The 24,960-nt window shown below is 39.6% G+C and overlaps 1 protein-coding gene and 1 long non-coding RNA gene across 6 annotated transcripts in view; one reads left to right on the forward strand and one right to left on the reverse strand.

Moving 5' to 3' along the window:
• NFATC2 (nuclear factor of activated T cells 2) overlaps positions 1-1,113 on the forward strand; it is a 127,303-nt gene extending 126,190 nt beyond the window's left edge. For 4 of the 5 annotated variants that reach the window (XM_030533170.1, XM_030533165.1, XM_030533166.1 and 1 more), the window contains exon 10: positions 1,027-1,095. In XM_030533170.1, coding sequence (XP_030389030.1) covers positions 1,027-1,082 — 56 coding nt within the window. In that variant the 3' untranslated portion in view covers positions 1,083-1,095. Of the gene's footprint in view, positions 1-1,026 lie in introns of all 5 variants that reach the window. The other variant, XM_030533167.1, reaches the window with a different exon arrangement.
• LOC115634993 lies at positions 390-14,400 on the reverse strand. Its single transcript, XR_003996489.1, has 4 exons — positions 14,261-14,400; positions 7,760-7,939; positions 1,131-1,342; positions 390-463 (listed from the first exon to the last, which is right to left on the reverse strand). It is a non-coding gene; the product is annotated as an uncharacterized LOC115634993 (long non-coding RNA).
• Between the last annotated feature and the right edge of the window lie 10,560 nt (positions 14,401-24,960).

A 24,960-nucleotide genomic window follows, 5' to 3' on the forward strand; every position in this document is an offset into this window, starting at 1 on the left:
CACAGTTACAAATGTTTCAGAGTTATGAACAACCTCCATTCCCAAGATGTTCATAACTCTGAGGTTTTACTGTATATTGTAACACATAATGATATTGTTTTGGGGTTTTGCATAGAAAAGCAAGGAAGGGAGTACACTAATGCATTCTGTTGGTCTTTATTATTAATCACCAGCTCACAATGTCAGGAGGTTAGAATAATAATTGCATAAAGAGGCATTGAACATGGAAGTTTTATTTCTGTGCTGCAAAGAAAAATACACCATGCGACAAATATATTTAGGGCCAGATTTTCAGAAAAATAGTTTTGCACATGACTTACATGCTCAGAATTTTCAATGCAAGCACACAAGTTTGGCATGTGTAAAAATGCACTTCTCAAAATCTGGTGCTTCACTTTTCTAATTGTTCTTACTTCATCTTGGTAAGACTGTCAATATCCACTGACTCTTTGGGACTTTTTGTCTATGAAGACAGAAAAGAATTATTTTATGCAAGGGATATCAGATGCATGATCACAGGACACAAAATGTCATTCTGATTGTATAGTGCTTGAAATGTGCTGAACACTATATAGAAAAACAGCAATAGATGGGTGTTGTCCCAAAATGTTTACCATCCAAAGACCCAATCCTGTGACCACTTTCAACTAAGCATAGTCTGGAAGAGCAAAACAGTATGTCAATATCTAGAACTACACCCATTAGTAAGTGTTTACAGGATCAAGCCCTACTTTAAACATGACACAAAAACACATGACACTTTAAGCAGTATGGCCAGTATTGGGCGACAAAGTTTAGAGCAAATAAGAGCTTGTGGTTACTCAGTTTAGGCAGGTGCACATTTTGGTGATCCAGTTGGGAACTGAGTTATCTGAGTGTTTGGGTTTTTTGTTAATAATAGATATGTTATCATTATAAAATGTCAAGGGGATATTTGAGACTTAATAGCAAAACCTGCTTAGATTGCTTTGGATTTCCAAAACTTTCAGAACATGCTAAATCTCTTTCCTCTTTTTCATTTCACAGTTAATGAAATTATCAGGAAGGAGTTTTCTGGACTCCCTGCCAGAAATCAGACATAGAAGAAGAGATTTGTGAGACAACTTTTACTGAATCCTTCCATAACTGACCTGTTTAGATCCTTCCACTGCCCCTTCAACCTCCTGCTTCCTTAATCGTTCATCTCAAGGCACCGATTCAATGCAAGGAACAATGTATTGGCATCAAGCTGACAGCCTTGACTAAGCAACTCGCCACCTCTCTCTGTAAACATCAAAAGGACACCCTTCCTTTAGTCCAAAGATTGTATTGTTCTCATATAACATGGTATGTGTCTTGCCAGCTGCAAAAAAAAAAAAATATATATATATATATATATATATATATATATATATATATATATATATATATATATATATATATATATATATATATATAATCATAATAAGGGAGAAGAAAGGCGTCACTCCAGAGCTCTGTTCTACAGCAAATGTCGTTCTATATTAGCACTTAATTAGATGGAGATGAGAAATAAGGGTAGAGGGAGTGCTTGCATTTTATATAAGATTAACACTTTGCATTTAAATAGCAACACCTTTCCATCCAGATCTCAAAGCCCTTTACAAACACAGGTCACACATTATTATTCCCAGTGTTATCAATGGGGGTAACCCATCAGTTAAATGACTTGCATGAGTCAGGCCACATCTATACTATGGGTTCTACATTGATGGAAGGTATTTTTCTATCACTGTACGTAATCCACCTCTCTCAGGTGCAGCCACTAGGTCAATGGATGAATTCTTCCATCAACCTAGCTGTATCTATCCTGGGGGTTAGGTCAGCAAAGCTACAGTACATGGGGTGTAGCCATGTTGAACTAATATTTAAGAGTAGACCAGGTCTCAGTCTGATCTGGGAACAGAACCCAGGTTTCCTGACTCCTACTCCTGTGCTTGGTACACCAAACTGTAGTTGCCATGTGAATCCAGGACTTTCTTTGTTGTTTTTAAATCAGAGCTGATGTACCTTTGAAGGAGAGGGATCTTTAAAGAGAATTAAGTTAAAAGAGCAATTAAATGTTTCTAATGTACAGCACAAGTTAAAATAACCCCTGATAAAATGAAGCAGATGCACCTATCAGAGTTACAAAATTCAAGCAGAATTATGCCTGTCAAAAGACTGTGATTGACACAAATTAGTGGTTAGCCAATACATTGGCAGCTTTTAATTTTTTTATTCTAATAAAGCGCTGCTGTTTATTTTCATGTAGAACCTGCCTTCAATTCGTAACTGCTCTCATTTAGAAGCCACAACATTTAACCATACAAGCTGCAGGGGAAAGTAATTACATCTAAAAGAAGCCACACATTTATTTGTCTTTTTTCCTTTTGCTTTGAAAAGCCAGTAGCAATTTACAGAAAGGCTGAACTTCCTTGTTAGTCTAATAAGTTAGCTATGTACAACTTCTACTGCTAACACATAGTTTGAATATACTGTGCTCATGAAAGTTAATCAGAATAAGAAACAGAATATGGATAATATTTGCCATTTGTAGTTGCAGAGCTAGTAAGCTTGTCAAGTTTCACGCTTTGCATTTTTAGTGTGTTATTGCTTCCCTGCCATGATAAAAAGATATACTTGGATAAAGAAATACAGTAAGGGCTAACCATAATATTGCAGCAAATGTAATAATGTAAAAATGTAATAATCTTTTGTTAAATTAATGAAATCAATATCCTTAAAAGTGCTTGTAGGAAATTTGCAGTGCTAAAGATTGCTCCAGAAGGCACACTAGCTAAAGACTCAAGGGTTTCAAAGCAAAGATTGCCAGTACCCGTGTGTTTACATGGTGACAGCATGAATTAGGTTGTATGAAAATATTAGATTAGCAGAACTTCTGTAGAATGTTTGCCCAACACTGCAAGAAAGATAAGTGCATAGACCCCATGGAATAAGTACTGGGTTTGGCATAGCCATTCTTCATGAGTTTTGTGAAAATATATATTTTCTGCCACTAAATTCTACCCCTTAAGCTATGGAAAGGCTTATATCCTGGAGAGAGTTAGTGGATAGCATTTCACGAACTCTCTCCAGGATATAAGCCTTTGCATAGCTTCAGAATGCCTGATTGAGAAATTGACCTCAACCAAAATCTTGGATCTTAAACAACCCAGGATCTTTGGAGTATCTGAAATCAAAATTTTGCAAATGGGAAAAACCAAAAGCCTGGATTCAAACCTTCTTAGGTCATTTAAAGTCTGAGTTTATATCCTGAACAGAATTTTGTGGCTTACTGGAGCCCCTTTCTATTCTTAATCAAAAAGTTGATTAGATATGTGGCCTGCGCATGATTTGCTTTTTTTTTTTCAGGTAGGTCAAACATATACTGCTCATACATGTAGTCAGTGCTAGTGATAGTGATATCATGCGGTATATTTTTGATATTAAAATACTCTCTGGGAGCCCTTTTCCTAAGCCCCCATCAGAATTAATATATTTTCAAAAATGAGAACATTGAACATTGTTTTTTGAGTTGAAATGCTGATGCAGCTGTTAGTTCAGTGTTTTCTTTTCTTCGGGATCTTAAATATCATGTGCTAGTGTAACACACAGACCAAGCAGGAGCATTTCTTCCAGTTGGAAGGTATTCTGCTTTGTACGATTAGAATCTTATGCAATTTCAGCAATACGAAATGTGACTATCACACAATACTGCCAGCAGTGGATTTTTCAGTCTGCCACTCATATAGCCAGCTACACATGCTCCATCTGTAAATAATACAACAAAAGTTTCAAGTCCTGGTCCTATACCTATTGAAGTCAATAGACTTTTTGTCATTGGCTTCCATGGGAGCAAGCCTGGGGCTTTGAATCTGATGAATTAAAAATGACCTAGATGTAGTGGAATTATTATATATTATTCAACAACTCTAGGTGCTATGTTTTAATATGTTTAATTTCCTCAGAGACTTGCTTTAATAATGCAGTGTACCATGAGATATTCAAGATCTCTGGTTCTTTTTAAGGCAGATAAAGTTCCAAGCAAAACATCCTATTGTTTTGAATTGTCTTGGTTCTCAAGGAGCAAAGTCCTCTTGCACAAGTTGTTTATTTCAGCTGACTTTACTTGAGCAAGTGTGTAGACCAAAGGAGTTTTCCAGTTTTACACAATTTTGGCATAAAGGAATTAAAAGCTACTATAAAAATTACTTGGCAGATTGGTTTTCCAGTATGGACTCTCTTCTTGTTGAATTTTAATAAGCAGCACAAAGAAATATGTGAACTAATTATTTTGTTTACACAATAAATTGGCTAGATGGCATGTTCTAAAAAAACCGCAACTCATTAGATGATAGTTTAAAAATAAAACCCCAAGAAGGGACAGGTTTTCAACAGCATTATACACACAAATGCATGCCTGACTTGGACAAGTATATGGGGTAACTGCACACACAAATCCAGTAGAAACCTTGGTCATCTCAACATGCAGTTACCCAAATGAAATGTGACATCATGGTACACGTGTTCCCATTAAGTGTGCCTACCTGTTCTGGCACTGCCACTAAATTATCAGTTGAGCATCCTGCATCACTTCCCCATTTTACATATTAGGCTTTTCTTACCATGATACATAAATGTATAAACCACACAGGAACTAAGGCTTTGATCCTTACAATGTGACACCCACGTGGAGTTCCACTGAAGTCATATTGCAGGATCTGCCTGTTAAACATGCTCTCTCTCCTATTTTGGTGGAAGACTTGTTTTTGTTTTTAAATCCATTGATCTTACATTTTTCCTTCAAGAGCTAGGCTGCGTAGGGTGGGATAGTAATTTTTATGTGCTTCAAGGGTTCTAGTGCTTCTTGCATTCAGCTGGATGCTTTTCTTCCTAAAGTTTAACACATAGCTAATTAGATGTATTTGTGTATGAGCATATACACACACATTATATACTTGGGTTGCAATCCTGCAACTGGCACCAAAGGGAAGATTGCTGCACCCGCATGATGTCAGCTAAAGGATCGAGGCTCTTCATACATGTATATAATATAGACTACATTTTAGTGGTTTTATTTACAGCTACATGAAGTTTGCCTATACTACTGTATCTGCTTTTCATCATTTTACATGCCAAACATTCGATAAATAATATAGTCTTAACTAACTTCATATTTATTTCTGGAGAGAGAGAGGAGGATCCTAAGACACGGCGTTATGCAGTTTTGTCTCTTAAAAATGTTATAGCTATGCTGAATAGCTTCAAAATATATAGTACTAAATTATTTCCTTTGGTTTTTTTTGCTAAGCAGTGTTTTTCCAGTATTAATATTGTTACATAAATAAAAATTGCTCTCTTGCTCTCTCTGTAGAAACATTAAGTTCACCTTGGAAGAGTTAATAGCATTTGTGAGTAATTTGTTCTCACTTTATCTGGAAAATAGCCATATTTGCACATGAGGAAATTCTGTCTTTCCTCAGTTATCTGAATGTTTCACCACAGTGCCTTCCTGCTATTGTACCAAAGGCCTCCAAATATACTGTCCACAGGGTGAACAACTCTAATGCATTTTCCATCGATGTTATACCATGCTCAGTACATGGGGCTCATTGTAACTCAAAGTACATCTAGCTGTCTCTTTTTCCCCCCACACTTTTCCGTCATAGCTTTGGCTGCAGATTACAGGATGCGCTTCTATAAACTGTTGCATCAATTATATAAATACATAAAATAGAATAATCATTCTTGATACATAAACAGTCTGAGAGCATAATGGGAGTTGACAGCTATAAGGAAGATTTTATGTCAGTTACAAATGTTGTAAGTAAAGTTTGCCAGGAGAGTAATTGCTTGTGAAGAGATTTGCAATGAAGTATGCAGCCCAGTTTTGTTTTTCTCCATGAGAATAAGCAAAATGTAAGATCTGAACAGCAGCAGTGGATTGAAAGTGTCTATTGTATGTGTTTTTATTGGTAGAAAGAATGTAGAAGAGCCACATTTTTTGCACTTGCTTTATTTGTATCCATGTAAATATGTATTACTTCATTCTTCTTGTAGGAATACACCATTTTCTGAATGTAGTATATTTCCAAAGACAGCACTATGTTATTCTCTATTGTATAAAAATGCTGCTGCTTGATAATATATCTAAAACAGTTCTCAAAATTAGCTAGCATGTTTTTTAATATATTTTGTAATCCATATCTTAAAAAATAAAAGTGTCTATGCTTTTTATCTGCCCCAAATATGCAACATCTTTTGCATTAGAAATGGTATTTATAAAGGATTGTTTTGTATTTTTTCCAAGTGGATTAATTTCTCTATGCATTTATTATTGAACATTTCCCCCATAAGATAAATGATTTCTAGCTGGTATTTGATAAGTGTTCCAAAGACTCCAAACATGTTTTTGAACACACTATTTTTCAAAATACTTCAATGTGACTTGTTTTCCAATGAATCAGTTTCCAAATTGCTACTTATCACAGAAGAATTGTTTCTTACATGGATTCAAGAAAATGTCTGTCTAAATTTAAGATATAAAACTGGGTCAAACCTGGTGTTGTTTGACCCAGTTTAAATTATCTGATGGCCCAATTTAGTATCTACGTTGAATGTTTGTTATTTATACTGTTTGTGCTTATGGAATTGGGAGAGGTGCCTACATTGGATTTAGACAAAGTGAACCAGATTCCCCAAAACTTACCGTTTTCTATGGAATTTGTGATGTTTTTTGTACTGTCCATGATTTCACACATGTAATTCTAAAGCATTTAGCTTGATATGAAAAGGGATAGACACCAATGTACCAATTAGCTCTTAATACAGTATGAACTATCCACCCCTTTGAACATTTCACATGAAGTTAGCATACCTTTCTCTTACATCTGTGCTACTGTGTAACCCCAGTGAATGACAGTTACTAACAATTTGCTTAACCAGCATCAATCACCTTATTATAGTCTATGTAAGATTTATCTATTTTTAAAATTGTTCCTTGTGTGTAATCCAAAGAAATAAACTGGTACCTGACTAATGTTGCAATAAAGTTTCAAATGCAGGTGCTGGTAGCTGTATATGATCATATAGGCTGCCAATGAGAGGCAATCAGGGGAAAAGTTTATATTTTGAGTTTCCTTCGCTAACTCCCCTGAAACTGCTACAAAAAAGCTGGAAGATTCCAGCAATAATGACCTATGCAGATGCTACATGGATGTACTGAGTTTCTGTTGTAGAGTAGATGGGTTATTTTCAAATAGTACAAAGGACTAGACTGCAATGCTCATACTCATGCTGAGCAGTACCTTACGACATGAGTAGTCCCAGGGGTGTCGGCAGGTTGTAGACTATGGGTGTAGTCAGGTGCTATTCAGTGTCAGTAAGGGTGGCATAATTGGGCAATAAGTAAGGAAATCAATTAAAAAATAAGTATTTCTGATGATCCCTGTATTCCCAGGCTTGCTGCTCAAGTCACAGTCTCCCTGTTCAGATAACACTCTGCATCAAATGCAGATACTCAAGTGAGCAAATGACTTTCAAACAGACGTTTTACTACTAACTTGCTTACGCAAAAGTCTATGTTTAAAAAGTGAAGAGGAGTTTATATCACACACATTCCTATGCAAAACATTGTTAACCTCCAATTCAATGATTTTTCCTATCTGTAAAATATTTTTATATAGCTTGTACTATGATAGTTTAGCAATAAATCAAAGAACAACATCTGCAGCATGTGTGTTTGTGTGTTCTTAAATACCTGTATCACCTTATTTACAGTAATTAGGCTTGATCTTGATCACTCTCCTGAGTAATCCCAATGAGACTGCTTTAGTGGGACTCTTCAGTGATGCTAGCATGAGTAAAGATTTCCGAACCAGCACCACTGTTCGCAAACTAGATACTCAGTATCCCTCTGAATCAAGGTCGTCTCCGGTTTCTGTAGGTCAGATTGAATTACATAGTGAAAAGAAACAATAAAGTCCATCCTTAGCTCTTAACAGTCATTTTCTGTTTTCCTAGTAAGAGAACCAAACAGGCCAAATTAACAGATGCTCTGTAGAGAGTTACCAAATGGTACACATTTAATTTCCATTTGAGCAAAGTATTCATATACACAGTTTACAGTTATCGGAGATGTGATCCGTTTAATATGTGTTCATCTAAATCCCAAATCTGCAGTTCTTTTCTGGACACACTAAAAGGTACATTTTCAGACTGCTGTGCTGAAAAGGTGCCCAGAAAGCCCATTATTTCTTGGTAACAGTTACGTTTATGTAGCATACGATTAAAGCCATTTACCTTAACAAAATCAATATTATCCTTTGCATTTTAAAACAGAAAATTCAAACCATATTTGATGCATTTGTTGGACATAGAAGCAAATGCTTTGCTTATTCACAAAAGCCTCGGAGTAAGAACCATGTGGAAGTTCTTAACTCCCACTACACTGCACAAAGGCTGGGAAGCCCATAAACCAGACAAGCTTAGCCAACAAAGAAGCTGTAACTGGCTAGGGAGAACATTTTATGATGAGCAAATACATGGCACAGAGAATTTTAGCTGTATTCAGCAACAGGACAATGCAAGTAACTTAACCTCGAAATTCCACAGTTAAGGCTGAAAACTTGAGCACCTGAGCTGATGCTCTGGCTTTAATTCATTTCTTGGGCCCAAAACAGAAACCTACAACAATGCCCCAAATTTTCATTCTTAACTGTGAATGTCCTGAATTTTGTAGATTTAAATCAGATCATTTATGGCCCTGCAACATTATATTTTTAACTACATTTCTTTTGGTAGCAAATGAGGAAGTACTAAGGAAGACAGATTCATGTTTCTAATGAACATCTGGGTCTAGCGTAGTATGGTAACTTGCAAGCTCTCAGGCTTCACTGTATAAATAAGTGATCTACAAGATTTTGACAACAAATTTAATTTACTGCATTTAAGAAGCCCTTTTTCAGTCTCATACCAGGCTCTTTTTATAAATACATCATGATGAATGCCTTGTTCTGTGATAAATGCCCTTTCAGCACCATTGCATTCACTGTACTAAGTTTAAACTGTTTGCCATTAAGGCCCCTGGTAAATGTGCCCCAAACTACATCTTAAATCCAATTAGCAAGAGAGGCTATCTTCTAGGCCCCAATGCATAGATGAGAAGAGAATGGCGATACTTTTATTAGCAACCAAGGAACTTTTTAAAGAAGGGAAAGCCTATGGCCTCCACCATAACTTTTAAGACTGCTGGCACAGAAAACTGCTGAGGGTTTGTTTTTGTTTTTTGGGTGGAGGGGCCGATGGGACATTGGGCAGGGGGGCAGCTTGGAAGCCCTAGGAAAAGCGAGCAGGTGCTGAGCTACACTCAAATTGCACAGACACATCTGTAAGGGTGACAGCACTACAAAAAGCAACTCCTTATCCAGCAAAGGGTAGGACAGAAATTACAGCTGAAAAGGAGCTGAAGATCACAAAAATAAAATTGTCAGGCAAAGGAGTGAAGGCAGATGGCATAAAATAAAAACTATTATTCAACTATTATTCAGTAGCTCAGGTCAGCTATTGATTAGGGTACTAGGAATCCCAAACAGACTAGTCCTTGTTGACCTGCTGAGGAACAAAGTGGATTATCTGCTATCACTGTGCCTGGCAAACTGGAGGGAGAGATTAGGCTGGCTCTTTCTCAGACTGGAACTCCAAGTCCACCTAAGGGCACTGATTATTCATCACTGATACTTTCCTATCTTAACACCACAAAAGTATCTTGGGTACAAAAGAAAGGAGCGAAATCAGTTCTCTAATCTCCTATCCCTTCTCCTACTAAACTTGTTAACTTTTTCTTATGTTAAGGCCCTTTCTCTACCACTGCCATGCTAATTTACTGCCTGTTGGCCTCTTGATGGTCTTTCCTGGTCCATGTGTCTGATTAACAGCTTCAATCACTCCCCAAATTTTTTTTAAAGGCCCTCAATATATAACTAGAGCACAACTGTGATGACTGCATCAAGAACAAAAAACTAATCATATGCTGTGGTAGCAGTACATTCTACTCCATCTCGGACAAACAAACATATGCAAGGGAGTAAGGGGAAATAAAAAATCCTCAAATCTATGTACAGATTAGCCAGACCTTGGGCCCAGGTGCATAGGAGACAGCAAGTGCTGTGTTCTTGTTTACTCGCTTACTACAGGTGGGCAGAGTCTTGGCTCCACAACCCCGTTTACTCAGATGAGCCCTTGCATTGTAATTTGATTCTGCTATAGACCAGCAGCAAGTTACTATCAGGTCCCTTCCCTCTCAAATAAGGAGGAAGCAGTGGGGGAAGTATTATTCAGATATGCCAACAGAAACAGGTTATGCATCACCCCTTGCTCAGAGGGGTGCCTACAGAAACACTCTATCCCCAAATAATGCTGCATATACAGAGTGGAGTAGGAACCTTTTAGAAATCTTACAGAAATTCTCCAACAAACTCTTTGTGATTGCCCACAGCGTCTTCCCTCAGACAGTGTAAAAGTAGATTACTTTAAACTTCACTGAACCCTTGTATGGACACTCTCATTCAGAATTATAACATCACCTTAAATCAAAAATAAAATGAAACTGAATTAAGGTGATTTTAATTCTGAATGAGATTTTCCATGTAGGAGTTTAATGCAGTTTAAGTATCCACTTTAAATTCACACCTTTAGTTCATTCAGGTTAACTTTTTCTGAATGAACCCAGTTAAGACAAGCCCCTAATGATGTCTTATGAGTAACTTTGAAAGGAGTCAACTTTGATTTTGTATTAATTTTTGACAGATGACTATTTATTACAGTTATATATTTTTTCCATTTTTATTTACTTACATTTTTGCACTAGTAGGAAATTTCATAAGCTGCATCCACATGACTTATTTGTTCAAAATGTGACCACTGCAGAACTCAAAATTCTAACACATTCAGAAACAAAATTAAATTTCAAGACAATCATACTGTGTGATATTCTATTGGTTGCGGAATAGAAAAGAGTGCAATATATGGAGACATAAGCCTGAATTTAAAATACTAGATAGAAATCCCTTCACACTAGAAATTTATTTGGATCTGCATCCAATGGTGTAGCTGAAAACTCCATCACGGCAGAGAAGGGACAAGACTCAGTACTAATAAATATAAATGAGATATACATTAATATTGAGGTAGCTGGATGCAGACAAACACTGTGATTCTCACGGATTCTCCAGCACCCACACTGACTCAACACAGTTTGTGTTTATTTGTGTCAGCAAAAACCTCGCCTGGGATAAGCAATCATTGAAGAGACTGCTGACTACACTGCAACAGCCTGAATCCATCTCTAATCATAGGGTTTTAATTTCACTCTCCATAAATTTTGATATTTTTTTTTGGTGCCTTTTTTGGAGGGTGAATTGATTATTACCAGTGTTCTGTATTAATATCAAATCCTTCCCAGCTACCTTATGAAGAGGACTCATTATGTCACATGAAATCCTAACTTTTCCAGCAATCAGGGAAATAGTCTACACAGTATCGGTATTGACACATCAGTAACAGAGACTGCTGAGTGAACCTGGAAGGATCCGGAAAGGACGTTGTCCAGAACACTTGCATATTTATTAAATAGATAAAATTATATGAGCACTACTTTCAGGGTAATTTTTTCTAGAGGCTTGGACACGCACATCTAGAAAAATTTAGAGTCAAAACACATCTTAAGAGATAGGAAAGGTACTTTCTTTAGATTTACAATAAGGTCTTGGGTTTGACCCATGTCCTCTCTCAACACTCTTAACATACCCAAAAATACAGGTGAATGCTTCCACTAGAGGCAAAGCTATTTCATTAGTGAACCAAGTGCTTTCACTATTGAGAGTTGTCTGAAGCACATTTTTATGGCCACGTTATATAACCTATTGAAAATAAGGCACTGGACTATTCACAAACCCTTGACTGTATTAGCACTAGCAAGCACCTCAGACTAGACTAAATATTGGACTCCAACTGGCTTCTCAATCCAGGTTTAACAGATTATGAATTCACAAACATTCCCAAGTCAGCCTTGCTGGAGGGAGCTGTGGGGGAAAGGAGAAGTGCTTACTCCTTGAGTTCAGGTGCCTGTGAACTGCTCACTCCACCGTTAGTATTGAAGTGTCTCTCTTTTTTCTTTGTTTGTTTTATTCATTCATTCATTCAAGCAAGCAAATAGTTCTATAAATCAGGATTCCGGCTGGCCAGGCACAAAGATTTTGCAAGATACTGTTCTGGCCTCATTTTCCTGAAAAGAGCCATACAACACCAGAATTAAATGGGAAGAATAAATGTAATTGAACCAGGCCCACATTTCTTACATTTTCAACACTTCTATGTGTGTTTGGGATATGAAATACTCTCCCTCTCAGTGGTACTGCTCCCTCTAGCCTCTCCATTGGTGCCAAAACAAAGTTTAGACACAAATTGTTATTTAGGCTCAACATATTTTTTTTCTTTTCAGTAAAAAGAACCGTTTTCCTCTTTTAAAAACAAAAGCCACTGTAGAATTGAGGCTAAGATTTCAGTTCTATGCAGAATATCACTGCCATCTGGAGGAAAGCAGTGATCACAGCTGCCTTGCTGATCTTATGAATCCAGTTACACCAGATGACTCATATTAATATGCCACCAAATGAGCGTGCAGAGCTTGCCACTGTATTCAAAACACGAGCGGTCATTTGTGCTGAGCTGAGGAGAACAAAAAAGCCCAAGGATATGATGAAAACCCAGCTAGAGAGTAGTAAGCTGTTAACTCATCATCCCCGCAAAATCTGAATTAACACTGTGTTCCCATGAGGTCTATTGGAGAAGTTCTCAAACTTTTGTGCTGGTGGTCCCTTTCACATAGCAAGCCTCTGAGTGTGATCCCCGCCCCCACAAATTAAAAACACTTAAATATATTTAATGTCGTTATAAATGCTGGATGCAAAGTGGGGTTTGGGGTGGAGGCTGACAGCTCGCGATCCCCCATGTAATAACCTCGTGACCCCCTGAGGCATCTTGACCCCCAGTTTGAGAACCTCATGTCTATTAGATAGGAGTGTTAATAAACATAGATGGGCCTGAACGAATGCCCCTCAGTGCAACCATCAGGTAGTTGGGAACTTTGAGCTCAGTTTGCTGAGGGATCTGGAGCTGGGGAACGTCCTCTCTACTCTGGAGCAATCCAAAGGATTCTTAGCCAAAGCAGTTATTAAATAGATGCTATACATGCAGGAGAGGACTCCTGAGAGAGCCATGCTGCCATGGGAGAGGAAAGAAGATGGCTGCACCAGACACGGTGCTGGTCTGCCACCTCACTCTGCAGAATTTGCCTGTGTGGATCCCCGGGCACCACAAACTTTCTCTGCACAATCCCATGTCTGCTAACAGGAGAATGCAGCAGAAACTCTGCAAGTAAAAGATCAAGAGAAATCATTTCCCTCCTAGAAGTATTTGCATACAAGGGAGATGACGATTTGTGTCTCAAGAGTGACACCCATCCAAAGGAAGTAACTCAAGATTCCTTCTCCATCCATAGATCTCACAACACTTTGCCAAGGCTGGTGGGTGTTTCATGCTTGTGCAAAGTGTTTTGTCTGGAAATCCTGCCTTCCCAGTGGTCTGAATCTCTCCATACTGCCTGTTTGCAGGTGCTGCACTGTTTCTCTTTTAATCACACTCTCTTCCTTGCTGTGGGTCTTCACTAGGCTGACTGCCTCCACCATATTTCACATACCACATGCTGAATCATGACACAAGAGGACTCCATTCTTATTAAACTAAACTGTCTCTATACTAAATCAACAATTAAATAACTGTTACAATTGCAGAGTAGCATTCTAGCTATGTGAACACAGACTGACTTCCTATGTCCTTCTCCAAATTTTTCCCACCTGCAATGTACACTCCATCCTCCAAGCAAACAGCAATATCTCCATTGTACATATGGGGAAACCAAAATACAGGAATCTGCCCAAGTTCACATAGCAAGTTAGTGACAGATGTGGGACCAGAACTCAGGTCTGCTGTCTTTCAGGACTGGGCACTATTCACTAGGCCACTGCAGCTTCATGCAGAATAACAAACCTTGAGTAAGAACTTAGTTCCCTTGTACAAAACAAGCAGTAAACAATATCCTATTATTTCACACAGTATGTTTTCTCTGAAAGATGGATGTGGTGCTGTATTACATTAGGAGATGGATTTGGTATCAATAAACAATTAAATGAATGATTCTTACAATCCCTAGTAATAAATTAAGATGAACCTTTGAATTCTTCTACAAGAGGCCATGTGTAAATGAGATCCGTTTTTGTCTTCTTTATTGTCCAGCATTAATCATCTTCGCTAAAGTTGTATCAGATAAGGCCAGATCTTGCAGTCCACCTTGGGACCCTTTGAAATAAAAAGATGAATGATGATTTCATTTTTAGCCATATAACAGATATTGTCAGGAGAGGGCAGTGCCTTTCCCACTAAGGAGAGAGGAGTCGTGCAGCAATAAGGATCTTGTGCGTGACAAGAAAATCAGAGGCTGGGGCTGGTTGTGGTTTAGAGGAAATCCATGCCCAACAGATAGTGACAGAATCCCAAGAAAAAATTATTTAGTTACAGTATACTAGAGATGGATCTTAAGTTTTTAAGATGACCTCTCTTCTGCTAATGTCTCAAACTAAAACACAAGATCTAAACACCTCCAAACTTTGGGCTGTTTGAAATCTGAATTTTGTAGCTTGGGCTTTCATTGTAATGTAGGACCAGATGCAGCCTGTGGGCCCAGCAGGTCTGGAAGTCTTTGATGAGAATTTTGCCATGTCTGTTTTATTAGGGAGACAAGGTGAGTGAGGTAATAACATTTTAAAAATGAGAAACAGAATTTCACAGAGACCTTGATATAGGATATAACATTTTGGAATCCCTTAGCTCAATCTAGTACATCGCGTCTAGGACTGAAGCCCAGATCCCCCAGGGTACTTAAGCAGCTAGCTCCCATTGATTTCAGTGGGAGTTAGGCATGAAAATTTCTCTGAAGTTTTGGCTCTAAGAGCTCATTATTTGGAAATAGTAACATTCAATAGGTATTCATTTAGGGCCCTTCAGTGAGAGGCATTTGAGGGACTGGGTCTGAGTAACCAGACTTTGAGGTTGAAGTGCACATGGAGCCGGGAATTAAATTCAGCTCCTTCAACCTGGCCACCACGTCAGTCTGTGCATTTTTCAGTGACAAGCGATTCCCAGGCCAACAGAAGGAAAAATATCATCAGCTGTGGCCTGACCTGAAGAGGAGCTCTGTATAGCTCCCAAGCTTGTGTCTTTCACCAAGAGAAGTTAGTTCAATAAAAGATGTTACCCCACCCTGTCTCTTTAATATCCTGGGATCAACATGGCTACAACATTACAAACATTAGCTGGGGTATGATTTACAGATATACCATGGAGTCCATACACTAACCACTTGGTTAAGCTGCTTTCCTTTATGAGACCTGGTTCTTCAGGACCAGATTTCCAGGACTCCATGGGCACATTTGTGTATGCCTTTAGCAGAACACAAATTAGGATCATTTTTGCATGCGCAAATTTCAGCTAGAAGGTATTCTGAGTCAGTGGTCTAGCCTAAAAAAATAAAGGTCCACACATTAAATAAAGTGTTATTTAATTTTTTTAAATGAAATAATGTGTAGCTCTTACTCAGCATTTTTCATCCAGAGTTCAAAGTACTTACAAAGCAAGGCTCATTAACCCCATTTACAGAAGGTGAAACTGAGACACAGAAAAGTGAAGTTATTTGCTTAGGGTTATGCAGCAGGAGAGTGACATAGAACCCAGACCTCTTGAGTCCTAGTCAAGTGCACTATCCACTGGCTCACATTACCTCTTTTAAAAATCAATTTAATTAGGCTGCAGATCTATGTTCCCGAGGTGTGACATCTGTAAGAGCCTGTGTCCTATCATTTGAAGCCTTGATGTTATTCTTATTACTGAAAGGTGAAGCAAGCACTGTAATAAAGGTATAGCTTGGCATGTGAGCTGTAGTTCAAGTTGTCATTGTTGCTGTTGGCACTGGATATATGTCAAGTATGTTAGTGCCAGAAACACTCTTGTTATTCTGCTGTCCCCTGCTTCTGAGTTATGGATCCCTCAAGAGCACAAGTGAAAAGTATCCACTTTGCCTACTGTATGTGTGGTGGGAAGTAGGATTTCAGGAATGGCTGAAATGCATTCTTAATGCAGATACAGCAAATTCCACACTGATTTTCTGCTCAAAGGACTAAAGATTTGTGCAGAAAAAAAAGCAAAGGGGGTTGTTAAGAATCGGCACTCAAGGTTTGTTTTCTACCCAGCAATAACATTTGTTACTAATTAATATCTATTGTGATAAAGAATCTCTCTTCAAAGGGAGAAATAAAAACCCACCATATAATAATAAAATAGCTATGAAAATAGAATTACTCCTACTGCCTTCCAGTGGTTTTATGATCATGGTAATGTTTCCCACCAAATTTATCTATTTCCTGGGCTTCAGACACTTATCTCTGACAGAATCATGAATGTAGTGTTGGGATGTTTCTCAAATCTCCTTCTTGGATTCTCTGTCATTTTAATTTTACCTGGGTCATAGCTCTCCAAGGGAGGTGATTGAAACATCATCACTGGAGACACTAAAAAACAGAAGGACAAGGCAGTAGGAAATATATCATAGGGAACAATCCTGCACCGGCGAGCTGGGATGGGCAAGACATATGATGGCTTATCTGTTTCCAGAATTTATGATTCACTGCACTATTTGTAACTGAGATTGTTAAATACTGGGGTTTATTCATTATGACATTGTTAGGTGGCCTAGGAGATACTCATAGATACTTTTCCTTCTGCAGCACTATATCTAAACCAGAGTATTTCACATGATTCCATCTGGATACTTAATGTAAATGCATTTTTGTTTGTAGATTGTTTTATATGAAATTTGGATGAAATCAAAATGCTGCTTTTTGGATTCTAACTACTTGCTCAGTTATATGACTTCTGTCACTTAACAGTTATGCAATATTATAGCAGACTGATCAGTTAAGAGCTTGGATTTTGCTTCAGACTTCAGATCTCTCTCCAGAATACTGTCCTTATGCTGGTATCTTTGCATCAGTTGCACAGTTTTCCCTTGTCTAAATTTATCCCTTTTCAGTAGTGGCCACAAGTTGTTACTCTCTGGTGGCTCCTCCTATGTGAAATGAATCTGTGGTATTAATCCAGATTTCAGTGAAAGCAAATCTATGTCACAAACGCTAGCTACCATCAGAATGGCATCAATTATTACCTTAACGGGGGGGAGGGGACAGGAATGAGAAGGACTAGAGATCTGACATGGAGTCATGGACATGCCAGGATGCCATGGAGTCAGAACTAGACTTCCTGCAACCATAGATATGGGAGAAACATTGGTTGGGAAGAGTCGAGGAGGCTGGCACTGTTGGTGCCTACATTGTACTTGCTTTGTAGAACTGAACAGAGCTTCTGTCTGCAAATGGTCCATCTTTCACCAGCACTAACTTGGAATGCTGTTTAAAGCTCAGTACCTTAACACTTCCTACTCCTTCCTGTTCTGCTTTGTGCCATTTTAATGTCACACTTCAGACTATCTTCTTCAGCTCTCAGTGAGGCCTCCAGTCCCTACTGAATATCCAATAAGCCAGCTCCTTGTCCTGTGCATTTCTGCCAACATCAGGAGAATAAATCCCCTGGGAGCGTTTTTTAAAACTGCTCTTCCAAATGTTTCCCCTCAGCTTTAAAAAAAGACAAATAAAGTTCTAACCCCTAACACACATTTCCTGGTTGCTCAGAGACATCTGAATTTAAGTCTCCCTAATGAGCAAACACAGCGCATTTAATTTTGTTTATGAAAACAGATTCATTGTGACAGTTAAAAGCATGAGTCAGGCCCTCTTTGAAAGGTTGTGCTGCAGCTGGGGACACTCACCAAACAGAAATGCCTACGAAACCAAAAGAACTCCCACAAGCCAAGTTTCTCCTCTAACAAAAAACACTAGTACACACAGCCTGTGGTAATGCTTCCTCGTTGCCTAGCTACTGACTGTTTAGCCACCATCTCCATGGTAAAGCAGAGGTTTTGTGAATGAGCTGTGTAATACATTTGTTTAGCTGATGTCACAACACTGTGCATGAAACCCTGCAGCTCTTACGCAAGCGGAGCTCTTAGTGAACCCAGCCAGAGTGTGACCCATGGGTTTGAGCCCCCTGGGTAGCAACCTCAAAGTCTGGTCATTGTACTGCTCTCTCTGTAAACTGTGTCAAATGATAGAAGTGAACATATATATTTGGGACTCCTAAAATGGGGGAAATGATAAGCTCCATGGACTGTAGCTTCAATTCAACTTAGCTGCACCTACAGCATTTGTGAGTGCATCTAGTTTGCTTGGGCAAAATGGGTAACTGCTCAGGCAAATACTGCGGCAAGTTCAAAAGAACCTGGAGGAGGGGCAAGTGGGACTTTACGGTATCGTTGTGGCTACCCAATCCTGGGAGGGTCCAGTTCACCATCTGGCTAGGCCCTGTTAAGCTGAGGTATAAAATGAGGAAGGATCACAGAGATTCCTTTTTTTTTTATTTTAACCCAATTTGCCAACCATAGTAGCCCACAAGTCTCCACGAGCCAGGGCCTCCTCATCTGAAAGGTAAGTCAGAAGGGGCCAATGCACAACTGAAGACATTTACCACATGCCTTTTGAGGAGACTATGGGTACGTCAATAGTGCAATAAAAGTCCCACAGCAGTGCCCCAGCTGGCCGGGGTCAGCTGTCTTGGGCTCACAGGGCTCTGGCTATGGGGCTAAAAATTACAATGTAGACATGTGGGCTTGGGCTGGAGCCTGGGCTCTGAGATCCTGCAATGGGGGTGGATCGTCGAGCCCACGATCCACCCTGAGTCCATACATCTACACTGCAATTTTTAACCCTGCAGCCTAAGCCCCTCAAGCCTGAGTCAACTGACCCAGGCTCTGAGACTTGGTGCCACCGGTTTTTTATTGCTGTGTACATGTACCCTAAAGACTTGGGCACTGCAGTGCTGAGCACTGCCGCACCTAGCTTTCAGGCACTCTGCCCAGTGGTATCAGCAGCCCTGAGTTAGGCCCCAGGTTCCCTGTGCAATGCAGAGGAGAGGTAGGTGCATAAGAATGTGATTCACAGAAGCCAGCAAGCAGATCAGGGAGCCACCTAAGTTAGCCAGTAGCAAATGCTGAGGAGAGGGGTGGGTTTAGACTCCTGCCCCATGAAGGGATTTAGATGCCTCAGTCTGGGTCAGAAGGAGGCACATATCTCCTCTTGGGATTCAGACATGAACTCTGTCCTGAAATTAGGCACCTAAACAAGGTCAGCCCCTTTTCAAGAAAAACTGAGCGGGTGATAGCGCTGCCCCCTTATCACTTCTAGCCATCTCCTTGACGCAGTTATCTCAGATGGGGGGGGGATGCCGTTTCTAATCCACTTGCTCCCTCACATAGACCAGAGATTTGAACCCACACCTCTACCTCTTAAAGGCCACGTCCAGACTAGGTATTAAAATCGATTTTAGATACGCAACTTCAGCTACGGGAATAACGTAGCTGAAGTCGAATTTCTAAAATCGATGTACTCACCCGTCTGGATGGCGCGGCATCGATGTCCGCGGCTCTCCGTGTCGATTCCGGAACTCCGTTCGGGTTGATGGAGTTCCGGAATCGATGTAAGCGCGCTCGGGGATCGATACATTGCGTCCAGACTAGACGCGATATATCGATCCCCGAGCAATCGATTTTAACCCGCCGATGCCGCGGGTTAGTCTGGACGTGCGCTTAGAAGAGTGCCTTGACCACTGGGCTATTGAGTGTTCTGGGGTAAGATTCTCTTAATCTCTCCTGTTGAAGCTGTTTCACTTTGTATAAATAATTAAATAATCATTAGAACAGGGACTTGGGTCTCCCACCTCCTAAGTAAATGCCCTAACTACTGGGCTATCAAGTCATTCTCACTCATTCTCTGGCCCACTGATAGTGGATTGGGCCTTGAAGGCAAGCTAGACAGAGAAACACCTAATCTAAGCATCCCTCTGGGACCAAGCTGCTAGGTGATGACAAGACTGAGGCAGCTATGCACATGCTCAGCTGCCAAAATTTAAGTACCTTAAGGACTTTAACAGTGGAAACACCTAGGAATTCTAGGTACCCTCAGGGTTAGGAGATGGCTGAATGGGGGTATTGTGAATGCTAGTGGTGCCTACATCTTTAGGTGCCAACAGTGGCATTTAGGCTAAATCCCTTTGTGAATCTAGCCCTGAGGTGCTGGACACATTCTCCCATTCTCCTGCCTGAAGCAGCATTCTGTGGTCTGACACGGTGCCACCAGCACCACTGAAGAGTGATCCAGACTTTGAAATGAATCCGTGATTTTAACCCAGTCCCTAGCACATTGCTGCCACTCCATAAATAACAACCACCCGCCTCAGATCATGAGGCCTTCGTTTTTATTTCTCAGTTTCACTGATGTAAATTTGCCCTGAACACATGAGATTGTGCCATGGTGATGAATGATTCTAAATAAGGAGCCACTTAGCTAATGTTTACTGTACAGAGTTCCATTGTATAGAGGAGGATTAACACACAGGGCTCTGTTCAGTCAAAAATGAGGTAAACAGAAGTTCAGCATTTTTTCTTTAAAAAAAAAACAAAACTATTTTTTTCCTGCAGGGCAAATGTGGCAGAAGTAAGAAGACTTCAAAAAGAAAAACAAAAATCACAGGTTATATGTTTGCACAGAGATGCATGAGTCATATGGAGGGGAAAATACACTGGATATCCACTTGAAACTCAGACAGAAGGAGGCATGTTTTCAACCATTGCAGGGAAGCCATCAATACATGCTAATGTGTATTACAGAAGGTGTACCACATTGTGCAAACTTATAAAAAATGCAAGGGATTGAACAGGGTATGGGGTGCCAGCTCCTTTAAAACCTCACTAGTTTACTGCCAGCTCCATGTGGAAGAATCAAATCTGCCAATCAGCCCCAACAGTAATAAATTCATTTTAAAATACAAATTCTAAATGAATGTTTCACTCATATGTAGTTAGCTAAGGTGATGGCATCATAACCAGGCATGTGTTAGCAATGACTGCTGCCGACAACTACAACAGGCCTTCTTTAATAGCCAGTCAGTTAGTTAACTCCCTATACAATCAGGACTGCCAATTTTCATCATTTGGCCTGCTACGCAAAACCATGGTGCAACATGCTCCTGAAATATATTTAGTCTTCAACTATTACATTTTTTAAAACATCCAGTCTTGCAGGACTGACCCAGGCAATTCCTGATGGGAAATAAACTAGCAGCTTTACGTGCAAAGAATATGACTGAGCTCTCTGCTTGCCAAAAGGTGACTAATCAAATGTAGAATGAAAGACTTCATTATCCAGATTGTCCATTAGTCAAACTAACATTCAACTTTTGGCTGAATTGAAGATATTATGGTCAGTCTATAATCTCACAAACATTTAAGCTACTAGCTTCTTCTAGTGAGCAGTAGCTATTTCAGCAAGTAGTATTAAAGGATTAGTTGCAACATACTTTCCAACATAAGGGTGGTAGAACTAGACCCTCATTCACAGCCATCTCCTTTTAGGGGAGGAAAAAAAGGCTTCACAAAACCTGTTGAAAGGTATCAGAGTACAGTAAAAAGAATAAACCCCTCACTATGTTTAAAGACAAAAGGTAAAACTCATCATATTCATGAGGTACCACTAGAGGGAGCATCAGTAAAATAATAAATGCAGATGTGTTCATGCTGAAGGAAGAGTGTCTGCCAATTCCAACATGTGCTTACTTACTAGCCCCAAAAGGAGTTGTCCTGGCAACCAAGCAGCTATTCAACATTGCCACGTCATTAAATTTTATAATGTTTAGACTATAAGCTTTTCAGAGCATGGACGGTGCATTCCTACGTCCATATATATTCCATAGAGCGCCTAAAATATGTTGTGCCCTACTGCAATACAAATAATTTTCCCTTGGGACACTGCCTAGCCTATATGTGCACACATGCACACACCCACACACATTTAGCTTGCAGCTATTTAATAGTGCCACATTATTAAATGTATCATCATATCACAGTTTATGCATGGATGCCAAAGACACTGCAGGAATATTGGTTCTGATCCTCGACTAACCATTCACCTGGTGCTGTCACTTACTCCCCTAAAAAATCAGAGAAAAAGTAGGTATAAAACATAAGCATTCTGATTTAGGCAGTGTTTTACACACATGTTGCAGTGCACCAGTAAATGATGGCACAAGATGAAAGGGAGTGGAGAATCAGGTCCTATGTTTTCTCTCTAAGGAAAGCTACATGGATAGGAGATGGGAAATGTCAAGGTCTCTTTTTTTTTGGCCACCAATTCAAAATTCAGCTCAAGTTGAATTTATTAGGGAGTGAATGGGTGTTCAATGACCTGTCTGACATGAAAACGAGGTGATCTCTGTTTAGTTCCTAGCAGATATGTCCTCACCTCTCAAAAATCACTACCATAGCTGGCGCAGGCAGCAGAAAGATAAATGATTAATTTATCGTGAATCTCAACTACCATAGCTCATCTATAGAGGGAGCTCTTCCAGAGAAGCAACGATGAGGCCTTTCAGCAAGTCAGGATGGAGAAAGCATCTTTATAACAGTGACTATTGTAATGGTGAACAACCCTACAGCATACTACAGTGCTACAAAATATTTTGGTTACTTTATTACTTTTTAACCTGGATGCTTTCCCCCTGCTCCTCTGGATAAAGCAAGAGCTTCATTCACCAAGGATGTCCGTTCCACATCTTTCAACCTCACTAAATGCACTTCAAACTAAACGCTCTATTTTAAAAAATAGAAATGGACACTGTCACTTGGACAAATAAATGACAGGAAAGGCAATGTTAGAATATTCCGTGGAAAGTTGTGCTAGGCATTGTTAAGTGCTTTATATTATTGTAATTCATAGAATAATTGCAGCAAAAGATGAAACTATGGGAAATAGGAGTGTTTTTTCATTTTGGTACCAGCTTGAAAACAAGGCCCCTTATGCCCCAAATTTAATATATTTTGTGGTGAGGACTTGATCAAAAAAAGGCCAATTTTGTGCAACTCCGAAGTTTATAATTTTACATTTGAATTTTCACGCATCCTCAAAGCAGAAAAACCAGCAATTTCATTGAATTTCACAGAAAAATTAAACCTGATGGGGTGTAAGTGACTCCATCCCAAACAAAATACCAAAAATGTCAGACAAAATCCTGTGAAAACGTCTTCATCCAGTTTTCACCCAGCTCAAATTATACTCACTCTCATGACTAGAGCGCCCAGATGGCGGGGTCAGTTTAGGTGGACACATCACCCCAAGGGCTTCACATTGTAAACTCTTTGAGGCAAGAACCATCTTTTTGTTTTGTGTTTGTACAGCGCTTAGTGCAATGAGGTTCGGTCCATGACTGGGGCTCTGAGGCACTGCCACAATATAAGTAAATAAATAATACAGGCAAGTCTCATCTTACGCGCATGTAACATGTGCGAATTCAGCTTTGCACTGTCGGCAAAAAAAAAAAAGAGGAAAAATAATTTAAATACTGTACCTGTAGTCTGGGCGATTCCACCTGCCATTACACTCAATGTCATTTTGACTATACGCGATTTTCGCTTTAAGCGCTGACAGAGGAACATAACCCCAGAGTAAGATGAGACTTGCCTGTAACAATAATTTCCCCAATGATCCATTTGAAAATTTCATGTCCAACAGTTCTTAATTAAAAAGCTAACACTACTACTTCTATCATCCTAAACTTGGCTCAAACTATTTATTTGAAGAAAAAACTCAGCGCTGTAGATTAGTTGGCCTTTCACCAACCAAGTCTTGATTGAAAATCAAATACAGATGTGAACACACATACAAAATGAAGCAATTTCTGCTCATGCAGCAGCCGCCTATTGTTGGCACACTTTGGAAAAATATCAGCACAAACTGGTACCGTCTGGTACACTCAGCAGCGTTCGTGGCAATTATGTGGCCGGAATGCTCCTGCGCTCCCCGTTAAGATAAACATTGCTCTCCACTCATTGATCCCAGCCAGGAGAAAACAGGGATGAAGGCAAGAGAAAATAAAAAGGACTCAAATGGAGAAGCTGAGTTATACTACAGCAAGCCTGTGCAGGAAGCGAGAGCAGCAGCCAAAGGGTTCATCCTCTTGTTGTCTTCACCTAATGGAGCCCCTATGGAAATGGACATCCTTCACAGTGTGATCCCTGCACTGCACACTAATGAGTGTAGTCTCCAGGCAGTGGGGCACAGTGAACTGAAACAGGCTAGAAAATGGGAAACGCTAAGGGCGCTAAGAATGTGTTTCCTCAGCATCCTAAACTGTTCTAAAGATGGGGATGCTTCTAAGTTCCATTGCTACAAGGAAGAAAGTGGGTTAGGAAGGAAGGATGATCATGTAAGAGTTTGCAGAGGTTCTTACTAATATGACATTCTCTGTCATAGGACCAGCATTTGTAGAGCAATACTCTTGATGTTCTGGCAAGTCTGTTACCTTGCTGGCGTCTATGACTCCAGAAATATGCCAGCCAAGGCAGAGCTGTGCTTGATGTTTGTGACTCTACAATCAGGGATACTTTTCTCAGTGCAGCCCACTTTGTGGACAATAGTGCAGCCCACTTTGGTAATATCTGCCATACCTTGAGCTTGACTCCAATTTAAGGGGAAGGGAACCCTAGCATAATATTACTGTAGATTTATGTTTTTTAATGCCATTGGATGCACCCTCCTGCATCTCCCAAGTGTCCACTCACCAGCCCACTAACATGTTACACATTGCCTGCTCACAAAAAAGTGCTCAAAAAGTGAGTTCAGTTGGCGAGTC

The sequence above is a fragment of the Gopherus evgoodei genome, chromosome 14 (assembly GCF_007399415.2).
Source record: "Gopherus evgoodei ecotype Sinaloan lineage chromosome 14, rGopEvg1_v1.p, whole genome shotgun sequence".
NCBI classification, from domain to species: domain Eukaryota; kingdom Metazoa; phylum Chordata; order Testudines; family Testudinidae; genus Gopherus; species Gopherus evgoodei.